This window comes from Trichosurus vulpecula, chromosome 1, assembly GCF_011100635.1.
Source record: "Trichosurus vulpecula isolate mTriVul1 chromosome 1, mTriVul1.pri, whole genome shotgun sequence".
Lineage (NCBI taxonomy): Eukaryota > Metazoa > Chordata > Mammalia > Diprotodontia > Phalangeridae > Trichosurus > Trichosurus vulpecula.
Window position 1 is genome coordinate 141,503,796 of NC_050573.1, and position 21,184 is coordinate 141,524,979.

The 21,184-nt window shown below is 37.0% G+C and overlaps 1 protein-coding gene across 5 annotated transcripts in view; it reads right to left on the bottom strand.

The window, feature by feature from the left end:
• RIMS2 (regulating synaptic membrane exocytosis 2) overlaps nucleotides 1-21,184 on the bottom strand; it is a 544,900-nt gene that overhangs the window by 359,244 nt on the left and 164,472 nt on the right. For all 5 annotated transcript variants that reach the window (XM_036741740.1, XM_036741738.1, XM_036741737.1 and 2 more), the window contains 2 exons: nucleotides 15,512-15,683; nucleotides 12,138-12,291 (listed from right to left, as the gene is read on the bottom strand). In XM_036741740.1, coding sequence (XP_036597635.1) covers nucleotides 12,138-12,291; nucleotides 15,512-15,683 — 326 coding nt within the window. The remainder of the gene's footprint in view (nucleotides 1-12,137; nucleotides 12,292-15,511; nucleotides 15,684-21,184) is intronic.

Sequence of the window (21,184 nt, forward strand, 5' to 3'; positions counted from 1 at the left end):
TTTATTTGATGCCCTCCAATTGCACCTGAGGCTACTACCGCCCCTCTGGATCATTCCAGCACCCCTGAGAAGGTAGTACTGCCCACTTTGGGAACCTCTGGATCATTACCTTAACCTTACTGTCTTAAATCAAACAGACTTCATTAACAATTGTAAAAGTATTTGGTGACTTCTTCTCTCCTACCATTTAACAGGGAATGTTTTCCCATCCTGATAACAAATTCTGCCAGCTGAATGTCAAATATTCCCCCAGAAGGCCCTTGTTTTCCCTCATCTGATTCTCTCTTTCTCTACTTGTTACTTGTCTATCTTAAATTGCCACGGAATGCTGCTAATTGGCAATATACTCTAAGCATGCCTGAAAAGCTGTACTCTAGGAAGTTGAATCTGTTATTAGTGAGCAGTCTTAGATGCTTAAAAATAAATTCAGTTATCTTATTCAAATTATGCAGCCTCCTGTCAGCAGATCCAGTTAGCGAGTGACATTCTATGAGCTTTCCAGGAGCGAAGACTAAGAAATTCCCCAGTACCCTCAAGGAAGACTACTGCAATAAACAGCAAGTACACATACATGGACATACAAAATAAAAACATAAAGGTAGTACAGTAAAGTGGATAGAGCACTGGACTTCAAGTCAGGAATACCTGGGTTTAAATACTGCCTCAGATACTTACAAGTTAGGTGACAAATACTTAATTTCTCTGGGCCTCATCTCTTCATCAATAAAATGAGGGAGATTGGACAAGATGGACCTTTAAAGGCTCTTCTGTCTCTAAATCTATATAATCCTATGAAATACAAAGTAATTTTGAGGGGAAGGTATCAGCAACTGGGAGAATCTGGTAGGGCCTGGTGCTTAACTTTGAAGTAAACTAGAGATTGTAGGAGGCTAAAATATTAAGGGAATATATTCCAGGCATGGGAGACAGCCAGTACAAAAGCACAGGGAAGGGAGATGGAGTGTTGTATGTGAATCATAGCAAGGATGCCAATTTGAATGGGTGGAAGAGTGTGAAGAGAAGTAATGGATAATAAGGTTGAAAAGGATGGCTGGAACTATGTCGTGAAGGGCTAAAAATGTCAAATAGAGGAGCATGTATTTGACTCTAGAAATAATAGTCACCCATGTTCACTGAGTAAGAGAATTACATAGTCAGATCTATACTTTAATACAAAAGTACATTTTAACTTTTGTAGATCAGATGAAAATGGATTGGTTAGGGGAAGAACTGGAGAAAATGAGACTAATTAAGAGACTACTGAAAGAGTCTGAAAGGAGGTGATGAGAGTCAGAACTAGGGTGGTGGCATTTTAAGTATCAAGAAAGGGTAAGATGTGAAAGGTGCTACAGAGATAGAATCAAGACTTGGCAAGAGATCACATATTCAGGGGTAAGAAGAGTACAAAATTAAAGTTGACTCTGAGGTTGTAAATATGGGTAATGAGGAGAACAGTGATGTCATTAAGATAAATAGGAACATTCAAAAGGTGGGGTGGGTTTGGGGGAAAATACAGTGAGTTCGGTTTTTGGACATTTTGAATAGAGATGTCTATGGGATAACCAGAATAGTGAAGCATGAAACAAATGCAAGATAGAGACCAGAGCTGCATATGTAGATCTAGGAATCAAGTCCCTAAAGTGATAATTAAATCCACAAGAACTGATGAAGTCACTAAAAGAAAGTATGCTGCTTTGTTCCTAACTTAGAGCATTCTTATTTTGGCTACTGGATACTATTATTTGTTTCTTGCTGTCTGAGAGTTATAAGTCAATTTAAATAGGAATACAAGAAAATATAGGAATAAAAGCTGAAATAGTGATATTGCACAGGAAACATAATCCTTGGACAAAATAACAAAGCATCAACAAAAACTGGCACAAAAAGAAGATAATGCCAAGACTCATACAAATAAGTAATTAGTTTTATTTGGCAACTATCTGCCCCTGAGGCCTTTTCACTTAATTACTTTCCTAGCTGCACTTCTCTGATATAGAATGTAACATTCATTAAGCATAACTAAAAGATAATTAAGCTGGACATATCTTGAAGAAGTTGTCAAAAGCAAAGCTGTTTTGTGATCTGGAAAAGTCCCCAGTGGGCTACTGAATAACTTAGATGTTATTTAGATTAGCTTTAAATTGGTGCAAAGTATGTGCTTTGGGAATTTGGTATATTTAAAATCTACATAACAATCCATTTTTTCTTTAAAAAATATAGCACAGTAACTTAAAATCATGTTTTTTATATAATTTCAACTCAGACACAATATTTAATTCATACTGCCATGATGTCAGCCTTATAGAGAAGTTCATAAAACAATAAATTTATACACTTCAACAGCAAAGGTGTCCAGACTACATAAATTTGATATATCTGACGAATTTGAATACCTTTATTATATTTCACTTCTGTCAGAAGATGAGAGACACTATCAAACCCAATGAAATATGCCACTTAATTAATAAAATGGCTTTCAATAATCTAGATAAGGAAGATTAAAAACATAAAGCTACTAGAAAAGTTCTAGAGGCAGACAAAGGAAACTAACTATGGAAATGTTTAGGATTTTAACACACACTTAATAGCCCAAACAAGCACAATAACAGCAATGCCAAATTAAACTGTGCATATGTATACATGCAGTCAACATATGGGGCATGCTACAAATTTACCTGAATTATATGAATAAAAGCCTTTATCTGGAAAACAAATATTAAAACGAAGCGATGTCAGGAAAAATACATGAAATCTCTACATGTAACAGGGATGTTGAGAAACTAGTCTCTGTTTAGTAATTGAGATTGTAGTTTACTATATTCATTTTTAAATACAGCAAAACATCACTAATTAAAAATAAAACAACTATGGTAAGATGTGCCACCTATATTAATGAAGAGTTCAAATGAAAGATATACTGAAGAAAATTGCATTATTTTTAAATAATTAAATTAAATATTTTAAATTAATAATAGGTTATATCATTATTAACATACATTAATATATTATATTATATACTCTGACATGAACAGAGATATGGAAGAAATCCTTAGTTCCTTGAATCCTTTGAGAAAGTAAGGGACATTAGACTTTGCTTTATTTTGTATAGCTTTAAGTCTTAACATTTTCCAATAGAAATATTACTTACACATGTTTATTCAATAGGAAGCAAGTACATCATGTAAAATTTATTATGAATTATATATCAATGGGGTGCAATTTAATGAAGTTTTACTATATATAAATAGCAGTGAAGCATTTTAAATAAAGTAAAATTTTAATTAACTAATTGAATGCCATTGGTATTTAGCTGTAAATTAGGCACTTAGAGTAGTGCCACATGGATTTTATAGTAGCATATTATACAGTGTGGCTAGAGAGAATTAAACACAATTCCAGAAGTATCCAGCTTAGCCGACAGTTTTCATAAAACAGTATAATCACAAACCCAAATGATAAAGGAATTCACATAGTACTTTCTCTTTTAAGAATTATTTAATTAAATCTTAAATTAACAAATTTAAATTTTGAAAGTATTTGTAAATTTTATTTGTAAGTATGAGTGATGTTATTATTATTATTATTATTTAGATGATTCAGAAATAACTTCTTTAGCATTTTCTCATACATACAAATCAAATTGTTATATCAATTAATTAGGATTATAGCTGCAAGTAGTAACAAAAAGAAGTTGTTTCTAGTTTCCCTAACTAACAAAGGTAGTTAGTGGCAAACCATATTTCTAAGGAAAAATAGCACACATTAGGACAACTAGCACAGATAAACAATTTTAAAATTATTTACAAATGTTATCCAGGATTAATCATCATTTAAAAATAGTTTATGACTGCATCTAATAAAACAAAATGTCATTATATTTGGTCAATTCTGGTTTTCACTACAAGTATCTGATCAACTTTGAGAGTCAGAATCAAGTATCAACCCAGCTTCATTTGGCCCCAAATTAAGGACAGGGATGAGATTTCATTTAGTATATGGAACTCCCAAATGAGGAAACTCTCTTCACCAATATAGGTCAGCACCTTCTCTGAAACTTAAACTGTTAAAGAATTGCATAGAACATTAAGAGGTTAAGTGACTTGCTCAGGGTCACTGCCAGTTATGTACCAGAGGTGATTCCAAGTATTTTATGAATTTATAATTTTTTACACAAAAGAACTTGTACATACTAGGATACAGGTAAACTTTTTAAAACAATATGGCATTTTATATGTCAAAATAATGAGTATTTAATGGTTTTTAATAATATTACTTCTCAGTATTTCAATAGAGTAAAATGATCTTTAGACATCCCTGTATCATGTTAAATGCCTTTTTGTTAAAGGATTTAATAACTGATCCATGTATAACAAAATATATTCTTTATATTTGTATCCTGATAAGCAACATAAAATAGCATGCCAATGTAACATGCCCAAAATTCAGACCAAAGAATGGTATAAAATGAAAATGACTTACCTGCTGACTGTATTTCTTCAAAAATAAATATAAATAACAAACCACCACTTTCATAATATTGTTCTCATGTATAATAGGATATCTACATGTAACAGACCACATAGTGCTACCTAATAATAAAACTACAATGCTTATAAAATCTTTTTCAAAGAACACTTTAGAGACATTTACAAATGTTCAAAGTACCGCACAAAAAACGTTCTTTCACAACTTGAAATAAATGGGCTAAATGGGTTAAATGGGCTGAAATTACTTGTACATAGCCACTGTGACTATTTCTACTCAAAGGTGTTACTTGAAAAAATTGGCCAAATATAAACTCTGTGACATATGCCCACAAACAGCTTTTGAAAGCTACCTTTGTTATTAAATTTCATGTATGCATAATCCCAAATGTTCAACATTATCCATTTTTGAGGTAGCATTGTGACTACTCTATTAAAACTATTTCTACTGAATAATGTTGTCCATAGTGAAACAATTCGAAATAAATTGTTTATTTATTCAACAATATTTATAGAGAAACTACCTTGTGCTAGCTCAAAGCAAGAATAATTAGGATGAAATAACTGAATTTAGAAGGTGTTGCTAGTGCCTGTAGTCCTTCAGTAGGTAGAAATAATTGAGCTGAACAACTATTTAAATGGGAATAATTAGACAAAATAGTAAGATATGAGATGATGTGCTTCCACCATTTCCTTCTTCATATTGTACTAGCTTTACCCTAGTCAAGTTCCTAAGCATCCCCCTTTACATCAGCCTTGTCTGTCCCTACGTGGATGACCCTGAGAATTACTAGTGTCCCATGGTCTTTGCCCCACGTTAAAGTAGAAGTTTCCCATGGTCTTCCCCACCCCCCTCCTCCCCGATGCCCCACTTCTCACAAGGGACCTTGTATCACAAAGTTCATGATCTTTCGATCTACTCTGCCTAGATGAATTTGAACATAAAATCTATTTTTGAGGGTATCTTCAATGGTATTTGCTCCAGATTCATTTTGCAGCGCTTGTGTTAAGAAACATAATTGCTACTTAGGACTCAAAGGAAGTACTATAATTGTTCCATTATTCTATCCATACTCTAGTTTAATATTATATATATGGATATATATAATATTATAGAAGAAAATTCAGAGTTTCTTTTAAAAGACCACTATGAAATGATCAAGATTTAGAGCTGGAAGGGATTTCTTTATTGGATTAGTCCAATCCCTGCATTTTATACCTAGGTGGCACACTGGTTAGATCACTGGACCTGGGAGTCTGAAAGACCTGAGTTCCAACCTAGCTTCAAAGACTTATTACCTATGTGACTATTGGCAAGCCACTTAATCTGTCTGCCTTAGTTTCCTTATCTGTAAAATGGGGTTAATAATAGCAACTACCTCCCAGGATTGTTATAAAGATAAAATGAGATAATATTTATAGGGTACTTTGCAAATCTTAAAGCACTATATAAATGCTAGCAATTGTTTACAATGAGGAACACACAGTTTCAGAGCCATAGTTCAAACCCTGGTGATCTGACTTCAAATCTAGCACTTTTTCCACCAATGTTAGTTTGTGCTCTCAGTAATTTAATTTGACACTGTGAGTGTATAAAAATAGAAAATGAGGAAGCAGCAAGGATAGAAATAAATTAATTCTTTAAATGGTAGTTCCATATAATTTCTAAATACTGTAAAATAAAATAACCTGGTAATTTTGTAGATTCAAATTTTTATATATTGGACTTTATTAAATTGTATATGTTCATGTTATAGTCCAAGTGATAATATTCTCCAAAAATATTAATCTTGATTCAGGGTTTTATAAACAAGTTATTTTTAATAGTGAACTGAGTTTAAAACACATGTACTACTGCACAAAAACAAAACATTTCCATTGGGTTAACTGTGAATTTAAAACAATGAAGTTAAAGCATTTTCAATTAAAATAAATAATTTTGCTAACTTCTTTTAAATTGAGTAATAGTCTGTTGTTTCAAAATTAGCTTCAATTGGTTTATTTATTTGTTTTAATATCCCTTATAGTCTCTCCATATTTAGTTTTAAATTATCTAACAAATTTGTAAGCTGGAAAATCATATTGTAATTCATAAGATATTCTCACCTGGTTCATTTGTGACACTCCATTACTGGCCATCCTTTCCAATATTGGTCGTACTATCTCTCATACTTCAATATTCAATGGTCCTGGTTGGGAGAGTTGGAACTCTACTTGTTCCTCACTGCCACTTCCAGACTCTCCCTCTACACCAGTTCCTAGATCATAGTTATCAATAAATGCTTGTTACCTAACTACCTACCTACCTATGATCACTTAGCAGTTTCTTTTTGGAGGTCCACCCTATCCAAATTGATCAACCACTTTAGAGCCTTGAAGTTAATTCTACTGAACCTTAGAGATTTGTTTTCCTTTCTCAGAATCCATTTCTAAATCACTCTGTCCCTCTATCTCCATTCCTTCTCTCATACTACAGAACTTGAACTTACATATACTGATGTTGACTAAAATATACTCACTTACCAGTGAGTTCCTCAATTTGCTCAACTCCCACTGCCTTCTACTTTCCAATCCCTTGATTCCTTGTCCTGTGGCCACCCATGTCTCACCAACCCTCAACCCTGACTACCTCCACCATCTGCATCTTCACTACAACTCCTGTGCTACTGGATAGTCTTAGAGGAAGTCACATAACTGTGCTCACTGAGTCCCACACAAATTTATGTTATCTAATCTCAAATTTTACTCTAACTTTCAGCAAATCAATTCTTCTACCACTCCTTACTTGATTTTCTATCCCACTCACCACAATGGCAGTTCCAAATGTTCTCTTCTTTACTTAATCACCAAATACTACCCACTATCCCACCCTTTCAGCTCAAGACCTTAATTCATACTTCACCAACAAAATCATCATTGTCATTTGCCATGAGCATTCTATTCTTCCCTTCTCCATATCTCTCATCTTCCTGACTCTATCACCTACTCTTTCTCCCTTACTCCACCCTCCTCTATATAAGCCAATCTCTCTGTATGCACTCTTGATCCCATCTTTTCCCATCTTCCCCAGAATAATGCTTTGCATTATTATTCATTAATTAAGGGCCTACCATGTGCCAGGCACTTTGTTAAATGATTTACAAATATCGATTTGATCCTCACAAAAATTCTTAGAGGTATCTCAAACTCAACATGTTCAAAACAACTCATTATCTTTGCCTAAAATCTACCCCTCCTCATAACTTTCTTGTTACTCTCAACTGTACCATCAACCTTCCCGTCATTCAGGTTTGTAACCTGGGTGCTATTCTAGTCTCATTCTCTCTTACTCCACAAATCCAGTCACCAGATCTTGTCATTCCTACTTCTACAAAATCTCTCATATATGTCTTCTCTCTGCTCATAGAATCATTGCCTTAGTTCAGGCCCTCATCACCTCTTATCAGAAATATTGTGAAAGCCCTCTAATTGGTCTACTACCTCAAGTCTCTCTCCACTCTAAACCATCCTCTACTCTGCTGCCAAAATTATTTTCCTCAAATTGGAAGTCTGACCATGTTACCTGCAACACACACACACACACACACACACACACACACACAAAACAATAAACTCCAGTGGTTCTCTGTTACCTCTAAGATAAAATATAAACTCCTTTGTCTAGCATTTCAATTCCTGCAAAGCCTGGCTCTTTGTCTTATTACATACTTTCCTTTGTATGCATCTTCCACCTTTCCACCCCTCGGTTTAAAGGCATACTCAGGTCCCCCCAATCTTAATGACAAATAAAATATTTCTTATAGTCTTAGACACTCCTTCATGCTATCATCCTACCTTTTTCTTCCTTCTTTGCTGCTAAGGCTACAGAAAGAGTAATCTACACATAGTGCCCTAGACAAATCATTGAACTTGTACAGGACTTAAGTATGAATCCCAACTCTCCCATTTATTACCAGTCTTACACTGGGTAAGTCACTTTTCCTCATTGGGCCTCAATTTCTTTATTAGTAAAATGAAGAGGTGGCACTACATGACCTATAACGTCCCTTGAGTTTCACATCTATAATCCTAACTCCTCTTATTCATCAACCCTTCACTTCTCCACCCCTTGTAATCTGGCTTCCATTCCAACTAGTGTACTGAAATAGATCTTTCTCTCCAAGGCCACTAATATCCTTCTTACCACTCAATCCACAGGTCAAGTTTTCAACTTTCATTGTCCTTGATCTGTCTGTGGCATGTGATAACTGTAGAGCATATCTTCATTCTAGATACCATCTCTCACTTACTATTTGATACTAAACTTTCATGATTTTCCTCCTTTCTTTCTCTTATTGTTCCTTCTGTCTCTGTGGCTAGTTCTTCATATTCTTCTCATCCCCTAATAAAGGTATCCCTCCAAGTTCTTTCCTTGAGCTCTCTTTTCTCTCAATATACTCTCTTCCTTGAGGACCTCTTCCACTCTCAAAATTTCAATTATCAACTCTATGTAAATGAATATGAAATATATGCTCCCTAGAGATCCAGCACCCAAATGGTATGTTGGTACCTCACACTCAACATATGCAAAACTTAATTCTTCACCTTTCCCTTTCTCTTGATGTTTTCACCATTCTCCAAGTAACAAAGCTTCATAACTTTGGGATCATCTTTGATACTTCCATCTCACATGCCCCACAAATCTAATCAACTCCTAAGTCTTATCAACTTCCACTGCAAACATCTTGGACTTAAGTCCTGATCTTTCCTCACCTAGACTAACTGGTCTTCTGCCTCTGGTCTTTCTTTTACAAATCCATCTTGATCGCTATTGGCTTATCTTCCTTACATAAGGTTCTTAACCTGTAAGTCCCTTAAAAAAAATGAACCAAAAGAACCTTCAGGGGCTCCCCACTGCTTACCAAATAAAGTATAAATTCCTGCTCAAGATCACTCAAGGTTTTCCACAATCTGGTTCCAATATATCTTTCCAGCTTCATCACATCCTCCAAATTCCAACCAAATAGGCCTACTCTCCGAAAAAATATAATTTTAGGATTTATATGCTGCCTCTCTAAAATGGATTTATTTTTAAGGAAGGATTTAAGACAAAAAAGCTTTAAAGCATCCTTTAAAATTAAAACCAAAATTTCTCAATCATTCACTGTTTTTCTATTGCTACACTGAACCAACAATCCCTGACCCTAGTGACAAAATTAATGAAATAGAACTCATAATTACTTGTTTGAAATGTTTTAGAAAACAAAAAATTTAAGAAAGGAAGAGCAGAAGAATGGACTTTAAATAGGGCAGGTTTTATAAATATTTGTTTTTATGCTATACATTCTTTCAGATTATAACATTCATGTGATTGGGGACCATGCTTTTCTGGGTCTTTTTATCACTTCTAGTGCCTTGCCAATGCTCTGCACATAACAGATGCTTAGTAAATAACCAGAGACTTGAATTTTCTAAATATAAGAAAAAGTTCTTTTCGTTAGCAGAAAAGTAGCTGAACAATTTTCTAAAAGAAAATTATTGCTTTAAAATGGATAGAAACTCAATTAATACCATTGACATTCATTCAATAAAAATGAATACTAGCACTACTAGGCAGATTCAATGGTACTAAGCATTTGCTTATAAAAGATAAATATATATATTATATATAAAGCTTTTCTTTAATATAACTCCAATCAACAGTCTATTTGGTGCTAAGTTAAATTAAAACCTTTCTCTATTTTCTAAGGGCCAGAGTTTTAGCCTTCATGTAGGAAAATAGAGTTTATATCTTTAGATAATTTAATCATGGGCTAATACAGGGTGTTCGTAAAGTCTGGACACATAGGCAAAAATACATATTTGCAAGAGAAAAAATGAATGAAATTTTCAACAACATTTTATTTAATTGGAATATTAATAAATAACATCTTCAATTCATTTGTGATGCAAAGGTTGATGCACTTTGCAAGATTCACATGAACTCAATGCAACAACTCCACATTGCCTTCAATGGTTAATTCAGTTGTACTAAAAGTTTAGATGACAGTTGCCTCAATATACAGCTAGTCACAAATTTTACATTAGATATGCAGCACAGTTTAAGCATTTGTAAAAGCTAACACCTTTTTGATTATCCTTTGTAGTGATAAAAATAAAAGAACACCTTTAGGAACACCTTGTAGAACTACATAACATAGGTCAATTTTCTATAATAAGTACTGATGGTGACTTTCTTCCTTATATACAATCAACCAAGTTCTTATCTCACATAGATACATTTTAAAGGATGATATTTCACCATTTATAGGATACATGCTTAAGTGATTGACTCCTACACAGAGTGTAGCCCTTAAGAAGTGGTCTTCCTGCCATTATTAATGAGTACTGTATAAATAACCCTAACTGACTTTTCTAACTCATTAGCCCTAATACCCATTTCTATGCCTTACTGTTTACCTATACCCACAACAACCTACTAGTTTATAAATTTCAGAGATGCAACGAGAATACTTTTAACAATTACACATATTGTTTAAATCTCTGTCCTGGAGAGAGCTACAGTAAGTGAATATAGTATTCAAGGGTCAAACTGTAGCTCCAAAATACAGGTTCAGAAGCAACATTATTCTAATTCGAAGACCCAAAATGAAGACCTACTGAACAATATGATTTGGAGATGGTTTGCTGATGAAACTAAGGTGCCAGGAAGCTACCACCTAAAAATAATTTAAGTAAAATAAATGGCAATTCCAAAAATTGTAAATATACCATAAGGGCATATTGTAGTGGCAAATGTAAACAGGAGGCTGAATTGTCTTTGGGGAGTCTAGAAAGAGACAATCTGGGGAGTAAGAAATTGTCATTGTTCGTTCAACACTGAAAGGAAGAAAGACAGAGATACTGAGTTTGGTGGATGTGAATATTCTGAAAGGAGTATTCTATTAATGGAAAAGGATTAATTTTATAGCTCTACTATGATAGAACCTTATGAAACTCTTCTCAGAATTATGTTTCATCAACACTGATTTCATTTTTATCAAGCATTGTTATAAGTCATAATTTATTTTCCTCCTTTTTTCCTACCCACTTAGAGGGAAGTATCTCCTGGAAATTAAAAGTAATGGTTATCTTGCCAACTATATCTCCCACTGTAAAAATAATAAACAGCCATTATGGTTTGTAAATAAACCAGTCTATTATGAGTTTTGGTTAAATTCTCCAGAAATTTCAAAAGCAAGTCTCTGAACCTATGTAGTTGAGAACATACTGTAACAACTCCACTAGGATGCAGTGGATCTCAGACCCAGTCTGAAATAATCAACCCACTACATGGTAACAACAGCCTCATTAAGAAAAGTCTTGTTACTTCAGAGTTAAGAGGGATGCCTGTTTCTAAATGCCTTCAGAAGAAGTTTATGGCTTAAAATAAGTGGTAGAATTGTTTATTATGGATAAAACAACTTTCTCTGAACTGAAAATATCTTTGAAAAACACCAGGATAACTACAGTCACTGTTCAAGGGATATAGCCAGAGAACAAATAGCAGCCATGAAGACAACATTAGAAATCTATAAAATAACCACAAAATATTTGGCATTTTACAACTTTATAAAAGTCAACAGTCAGAAATATCTAAGTAAGATATACCAGATAAGAAGTACTGAAACCTACTTTGCAACCTTCTTGTTGGGCTCTCCCCATGTGGCTGTCGTCGTGGCAAATACGGAGACGGGTGGGGAAGTGGCAATGAAGAGACATCATGTGTCTGAAGTTTATACCAATGAGGCTCATCATCTAATAATGCTGTCTCTAATTCAATTAGAATCTACAGAAGTAATAGGCACAGCAGTTGTTAACAAAAGCAAGTAGAAATAGTAAACAAATTCTCTTACATGGTCACATACCTTTTGGAATAATTTTTAAAGTACTATAGTAATTGAAAGATAAAATTTTTTAAGAGATTTTTTTTACATGTTCATAACTAAATTGGGGAAAAATCTAAAACATCTTTATCAGCTCTAAGTGACTAAAACTTTCAGTTTTCAGTTTTTATTTAGCTTACTGAAAAAGTTTACAGGACCTTAACTGTTAATAAATGGTGTGAGAATTTTGCAGCCCATTGTAATCAATTAACAAGTATAATGAATGAAGGTCTATATAAAGAAATGATAAATGAAAAAATAGTAACAGAAAAAAAAGAGAAATAAATTTCTTTGCCTTCCAAAGAAAGACAGGGAGAATGAATCATTTGCTTCACATTGATAATTACTGTTCATTACTTTGTTTTCAATTATTTATTGGAAGTTCCTTCTTTTCCTTTTTGAGGCACCTAGAAAGGTCTGAAAAGTGACATAAAATGACTCCTAGAGTGGTGAGAGTCATCAAAGGTACTCTCTCAACTCTGTAATATCTGTCTAGAAACTGGTGTCTACACCTAGGTAAATATTGGAAATAAACAAAATGTTTCTTTTTAGAGCCAGAAAAAAATAAAATATTTTTTCATTCATTCAATGAACATTTATTGAGTGTATACTATATACATGGCACTGAGGGAAATACAAAAATAAGTAAGACATCTCTATTCTACATGGTTTGAAATATAATAGGTGACAAAAACCTACACATGTAAAGTTTTATTAAGAAACACTTAACTCTTGTATAATAAGCTGGCTAAATTCTTAAAATAGAAAAATACTAAATAGAGATTTTCAGGGATAGGTCATTAGGAATTTGCACTAAATTTGAGACATGAAAGAGGAAAGCAATAAATATAATTTATTAACCAACTCTATGACTTCCTCAGCTCACAAGAAAACACAATTTAATTTACAGGACACTAAACAAATGCCTACTATGAAGCATGATATTACTTTATGGTTATATCGGTGGACTCCTCTCAGATGCTGCTTGGGATAGTGAAAAGAATTAAGAGTTTCTGTGTAATATCTGAAGCACCAAATAAGGTCCTAGCTAGGTAACAGAAGTATGATAAAAGCATCATAGGAGCCACTAAAATTAATTCTAGTTAATTAATCTAATTCTATTTAGTCAAATCAATTAATTGATGTGAAAACATCAAGATGTTCTTTTGATGTGCATAGTATTGCTTTCAGACTCATCTAACACTATAACATCTATGTAGCAGAGACAAATATGACCACTGTTGCCCTTAGAGAGAGTATTAAAGAATATGAAACAGATCTCTCATCTTTGCCCTTTGTATTGGTAATCAAAATGGGCTCCTTAGCACTTAGTTCAACAAGTGCCCTTGAAGAGTTTGGCCTTTTTTTCCTTTGATTAATTCAGTGTCTTTGATTGAGTCTTACTAGGTACTAAGCCCCAGGCCCAAACCCCTATTAGGTGTAAAACCTTAGTGGATGTGGATTGGCAACTAAGGTGGGGCCCAAGGTGGGGCTAACTCCAGGGTGGGCCTAGTTTACATGTCTGGGAGAGCAGAGGCTTTTAGACCACGTGGGTTTAAGTCTGCCTCTCTGTGACAATTCTAGGTCACGTGAGTGAGTCGCATGTGTGACTCACCCCTGACACTGAAAAAGATATAAAAACCAGGGGCTGGCTGTTTGTTCTTTGGAGCTCTTTGGTGCAGCAGTGGTGGCGTGCATGACTCTGGACCAGCCCTTGTTCTGAGCTCCCGGGCTGAACCTAGACGTTGGTAACTATGAATTGTATTGGGTTTGTCTGTTTGTAATTTGTTTAAGGGTTCTCGAGATGGTGTTGACGAGGAGACTCTGGGCAGCTGTAGATAAGGAGCCCTCCAGCTTGTAAACCCGGATGCTGAGACTTTGTTGAACTCTGGTAACTGTGTATTGGGATTTGAATCAGACAAGGTCTGTCTGTTGATGTTTGTAATTTGTTTGTATTTTATTCTGAAGTTCAGGGTACTGGCTTTTTCCCCTGAACTAAGTGAATGCTGTCTGTATGCTAGATTAAAGTAAACTTGTCAACTCCTTTAACCTTGCTTTCCTTATTAAAGCAGATCAAAAGAACCTGTGCTTTCCCAGTGTGCTGGCAGCTTTCCGGGTGCTGGCTGTGGGTGGACCTTACACCCCCACAGAAGCTGCTAGTCGGATTGTGGAAACACCCTTTTTACTTGAGTTCCCCTTACTCAACCCCCTGCCATGCATCCCTGCTGACCTAGGCTCCAAAGAATCCATAGCTTCTTTCAGAATATAGCTCAGGAATCACCTACTGGAGGCATCTCCTGATTCCCCTAGTTATCCTTCTTTCCAGAAATATTTTATGTTACTTTCCATATACTTGTTGACTCACAGGTATTCTCTCATCTAACTGTAAGCAGCTCAAGAGTAGGGACTGTTTTGACTTAGTCTCTGTAACCTTAGCTCTTGGCATGGCATCTTGTTTGTTAGCAAGTGCTTAATAAGTGTTTATTTAATTTAATTGAGTTGGCCAGGATACACAAAGTGATCAGCAAACAAACAATACTACCATTTTTATTTTGCAAAGATTTTTACTTCCCCCTAAAATCTTGTTCAACTAATTACCTTAAGGTAATAACTGATTTCCCATCTTATTCCAACAAGTAATCACTTTACCATTAGTATACTCTGAAATCTTTGCTGTTTCATACATCTCAGTGATTCTATATCATTAGGGTTTTGTTTGGTTGTTTTATTTCAAGAATCCTTTAAAATGACTCTGAAAAAATCATAGTATGCAAAAGACCCCACGAGGCAAAAGTGATGTTAACTCAGTAAGAAACAAAATAAAATTTACAAAAATAAAACAAGATGATATAAAATGGGATTGAAATCCGAAATCCAAAACAACATCAACACTTTAATTTTATACCAACTTAGGGAGCAAATCTAAAATATAGTATTTAACTCTGACAAAGTACAAAAAGTAGGGGGGGGAGTGAATCCTAGTAGCCCTTTTTTCATTATAAAACTAATGTACTTTTGTTCAGTTTTTTAAAAAAAGTTTTTGAATTCTTTTATTGGCCTTTTTATAATTAATACTATTCAAAAAATTATTAACAGTTTAAGTTTTTAAATAATGCCACATACCTCTCCTAAAAATTCACTTTCTTCCTCTCTAACTCGAGCTTGATCCCAAAGAGTAATCTCCAACATCCGTTCTCGAAATTCTCTCCGATGAACTGGAGAGTAAATGAACGTTTGATTCCACTTAGGTTCCAATGTTTTCTTTACTGTTTTGGTTCTTCTTTTATTTTTATCACTACAAAGGATAATCAAAAAGGTGTTAGCTTTTACAAATGCTTAAACTGTGCTGCATATCTAATGTAAAATTTGTGACTGGCTGTATATTGAGGCAACTGTCATCTAAACTTTTAGTACAACTGAATTAACCAGTATTAAAAGAATTCTAAACATTTTTGATAAACCTTGAGTAGAATTTGAAATTCTGAATATAATTTTTATGTTTTGGATTTGTCATAGTAAAGATGTATTAATGTCCTAGACTATTTTCATCAAATAAAATTTATGCTCTCTGAAAATTTGAATGAAAAAATAATTTTATTTTTAAATTATTTGAAATGCCACTTAATTTGAATTTTACTAGGATGTTTAATTTAAAATAATGAGTACTATGGAAGCCTCGAAGTTTCAATAAAGGAAAATAATATACCTGAGAAAGAAGCTCTGTGTAGCACAAAGCTATATTACAAATTATATTTGGAACCACTAGTAGGATTAATTCTCTAAACTCTCCAGTGAAAGGGTCACTACACTAATCATTTAGTCTGAAAACATTTATTAAGCACTTACTTTGTGTCAGCTAAGAGCTAAAAGCTACAAAGGAAGGTAAAAACAATCCCTGCCCTTTAGGAGCTCCTTTTCTAACAGGAGAGACAGCATGCAAACAACTACGTACATATAAAATATGTAGAGTGGGAACAAAGGCAAATAAATCCAACAGTGAGGGTTATCCAGAGTGATGGATTATTAGTAGGTTAGGAATGGTAGAAGGTGCTGGTGGGATTAGGCATGAGATATTTGAGGATGTTGACTGACACTGGAATGGCAGACCATGGCATCAAAACTGGCCAAATGCAGCCAGGGTAGGAGAGACCTGCTGTAAGAATAAAGACCAATGTGTCACCCAATATAAATGTATGGTGTAAATCCTCAGGCCTCTAGGCCTGCTCAGCTCCTCCACCATCATAAGATTATAGGATTTCAAAGCTGAAAGGCCTTTAGAGATGATATAGTATAACCTCTTCATTTTACTTTTAAGGATACTGAGGAGCAAACAAAATTACTTCCCAAAGCCACACAGTTATTAAGAGAGTCATGATTCACCAGGTCCTCTGATTTTAGAACTAGTGCTTTTCCCATGATTTTACTGCCTTTCTATAAGTTCCCTGGCCTCATCCCTCAGTGACTGTTCCATATTTTCTCCACTCTCCTTAAGCTTCCCAAGTCTAAGCCCTTTTCCTTTACAGCAAATGACCCTTCTGCTTCACCGAAAGCAAGGCCGTCCAGTAATAGTTTCTTCATCTCCCTTACAGAAAAATTCTCAGCAGCATCACCCACCATCCACTTTGTCTCCAGCTTCAAGGAACAACGTATTCCTGTCATATCTATCCCCAAACCTTTCACGACTTTATTCTGGTGGTCATCCCCTTTCTCTCTCTCATCTTCAATCTCTTCCTCACCACTGACTCCTTCCCTTCTTCCTATAAACAATTAGATCCCCACAAACCTAAAAGGCACGGGCCCTTTCCCCTTCCCTCTCCTCACCCTTCATGACCAATGAGCTTGAATAGGACTATGCCTCCATTGATCTGGGACAGCTAGGTGTTGCAGGAGACAGAGTGCTGTGCCTGGAGTCAGGAAGACTATGTCTCTGTGACCCTGAATAACTCACTTAACCTTTGTTTGCCTCAGTTTCCTTATCTGTAAAATGGGGGTGATAATAGCACTCACCTCCCAGGGGTGTCGAGAGGGTCAAATGAGATATTATAAAACTGTTAGCTCTACTATATCAACGTTAGCTGTTACCGCTTCTCATCACCCTCTCAATTCCTTCTAATCAGTCTGGCTTCAGGCCCTATCACTCCGTTCATGCTACTTTCTCCAAGACTGCCTCTGTGCCCAGACCACTGGTCTGGTCCCTTAACTTCAGCTGACATTGTAATGCCTATCTTGGGTAGGAGGGCAGGGAGCCGAAGCCCTGGTCAGAGTGGGAATGGAGACACAAGGCAGTGTCCTGGCAAAGTCTAACTAGGCTGGGGGGGTTGGGGGGGTGGGTGGGAAGAACATTGACCCCAGGGAGGAGAGAAGGTCTGACCTGAGCACCAGGAGAAACGGCCCTTCAAGTCAGTTTCAGAGAGTAGGGGTGGAGTCTGAGCCTGAGGACTGAGGGCCTGGCCTTATGGGGAAGGCCGGGGAGGCCCCAGGAGCTGCTGGAAAGACTAAGGGCAAAGTAAGGGCCAAGGAAGGAGGGTGAAGTCTGAGCAAGATGCCTGAGAGCCTGGTGTGAGGGGGATGACCGAAGGTTTGCTTGTGGAAAAAGACCCCTCAGTTGGAAAGACTTTGGGCACACCTCAGCCACAGTAAAAGTCCAAGCATAAGCCTGCAAACCAAGGGTTCGGTGTAAGGTAGGAAGGACCATAGGAAAGGACTCAAGAAAGTCCTTGTCTAAGACGAAAACCCTCTTCTCAGCAGAGAGGATGGAGGATGGGGTCGGGCTGGGCAAGAACATTGAGGCTGGGCCAGAGTGGGGGCGGGGGTCTGGGGGGAAGATCTGAAGGGAAAGAGAGGAATCCAAGGAGAAGGTGGGGAGGGAGGAATTGGAGGATGAAGTCTGGAGGAGGCTCCGAATAGCACCAAGGACTTCGGGCCTGATGTGAGCAAGAGCAGGGGCGCGAGATAGCACAGACTGGGTTCTTGGGAAGATTCTGAGCCTGGGGAAGAAGGCCTTCGTGGGGAAGGAAAGGACTTTAGGGCGAGGGTCGAGAAAGAAGAAATCAGCAAGGGCCGGAGCTGACCGGGGGGGACTCAGTGCGCCGGAGGGGGGGGGGAGGGGCGGGGTCTGAGCAACAGGACTGAGGGCAGGCAAGGACCCAGGAAGAGTTTGAGGGTGAGATCCAAGGAGCCTGTTTTGCAAGGTCCCTGAATGCTGATGAAGGCCGAGGGCCTGCTGTGAAGAGAAGGAAAGTGTTCAACTTACAGGCTCCTGCAATGACTGGGCCTGAGGGGCTGAGGGCTACTGTGAGGGGGAGGGGCTGGGGACAAAGAGTATCAACCCAGGGTGTGAGGAGACACACTTGGGAGGGTTACATTCACCTTAGAAAAGCGAAAGGCCAAAAGGCCAAATTCTGAGAGTTCAAGTGATCTGCCCCCAGGGACTGTCTGCACATGCTCCGAAGGAGCTTAAGCTTGCCACGTGTGGTGGGGGCCGCTTTGCACCTATTCACTCATCTCTTCCCCACCTGTCCCCCACAATTTGGAGTTGACTAGGGTATGCCTCTTGACCGGAAAAAAAAAAAACAACAACAAAAAAAAAACAAGTATATATTTTGAAAAAAAGTCAGTAGGCATTTTCGGGGGTGGGGGGAGGAAGAAGGGGAGGGGAAGGTGGAGGGGGGAGGAGGAGGGGAAGGGGCGGGACTCTTCCTGATAGGCTAGTGCACCAGCCTATCAAACCATTCCAGAGTGACTGCTGTGGAGGCCGGGAGACGGAAAAGCGCGATAGTCACATCCGGAAGCTGCCCCCAGCGCATATAATTAAGTAAGTGGAGTAGGTGGCATGGTTTGAACCTTGCTAAAAGCCTAGCCCGCTCCCTGCCAAATACCTCCCTTCTCACCTGGCTTTAAAATTTGTACTATGAAAGGGCCGGTGGAGGCAACAACATTATTGAAACTGGGGAAGGAAAAGAAAGGAGGAAGGCAAGGATAATTTATTTCTGTGTGATACTTGGAAATCGTTTAGCAGGTTAAACAGTTGATGAAATGGAAGCACAGATTGCTGATTGGCTGAGATACGGAATAGGTAAGTCACAAGGGGGATGGGGATGCCAGTGATAAGCCTTGGGTACCTGGTCAACCAAGAAGGTGCCAGGATTAGAAAGTAGGTCCAAGGTAGTAGTCTAAATTGACTCTGGACACCATGATCATTTAGACTTCTGAGACCTAGTTCTTAAAGTAGCTGGGGTGGGGGTGGGGGTGGGAAGGTATACATTAGGAGGCAATGCTAAAATCTAAAAGTGGTCATTGAGAACTGAGTTTTATATAACGCATTTATCACTTAGGGCAGTGGTTCTTGAAGTGTGTGTGGGTGGGGGCAGGGTGCTGTTCTTGTACTTCCAAGGGCTCTATGGGTAAATTTCAGGATGAGAGGAATCTGTGAACTTGGAAATAAAATCTTTATTTTTACTAACTATTAAATGAAATTTAGTATTTCAAAATTTTAGCATCAGAGATAGATAAGTTGGCATTACAGTGAATAGAACTCTGGGCCTGGAGTCAGGAAGATCCGAATTAAAAATCTCACCTCAGACACTTACTAGCTGTGTGACCCGGCTAAGTCATTTAAACTCTTAGTGACTCAGTTTTCTCAACTGGATGTAAAATGGGGTTAATAATACCATCTACCTCTCAAAGTTGTTATGAAGATCAAATGAGATATTTGTAAAAGTGTTTAGTTTGGTGCCTAGCACATTAGTAGTTGCCTGGTCTTAGTTATTCTATTTCCATCTCCTGAGTCTTTCCCCTTGTTTCCCTGGCAACCATTTTAGTTCAGATATTCATTTCCTTCCACATCGACCATTGTACTGGCTTCTAAAGGTCTGACCGTGCCAGTCCCATCTCATGAACCCTCACTGGCCTTTTCGCTTGGCACTGGGTGAGATACAGAGTCAAGACATGATACATAACCACTGCCATGATGGAGTTCATATTATGTTGCATTAGAACGAAAGAAATGTCATATGTCCTATGTCAAATAAATGAATCATACAGCCCAGTTCCGGGACCGTGGTGGGCCCCAAGCAAAGCAGTGAAGTAGGCAAAATTGTTTGAAAAAGACTAATATAAAAGACTTCTAATATAAGCCCCTTATTTTACAGAAGAAGGACCACAGAAGATAAATGACTTTCAGAGATTACAAGTCCTGCTAATAGCCCAGATGGGCATAAAACTCCGATTATCTCAGGGTCCGATGCCCTTTTTCTTCCATGACACTATCTTTCTCTATTATACTCCTTTTTAGCATTTCCTTTCATGTTATCCCTGAATACCTAGATTTCCCTACTCTGACTCCCCCAAACCTGATTTCCTAGATAATTTTATTAAAACTTAAAAGGTTATTAAATGTTATTAAAACTTAACTCACTCAGGGGCCTGACTCTGTAATTGGATAAACTGAAAAACTATGCATCTCTGAACTAGATAGCCTCCTCTGATGGCCCTTCAAGTTCTAAATCTATGATCCTACGACTAGATCACAGGATCGAAGAATTTTTAAAGCAGATGGGGACCTTATAGATAAACTCCATCATTTTACAGACAAGAAGACTAAGGCCTGAAGAGGTTTTAACTTGCTCAGGGTCATACAGTTAGGGAGAGAGCTCAGAACAGAACCCATATCTTTAATTCATAACCACTTGAGTTCAAACACGACTTCAGCCATTTACTAATAACTATGTGGTTCTAGGCAGGTTATGTAATCTCTCTCTCAGGTTGGGGAAAGTAATAGCGTCTTCCTCCTACGGT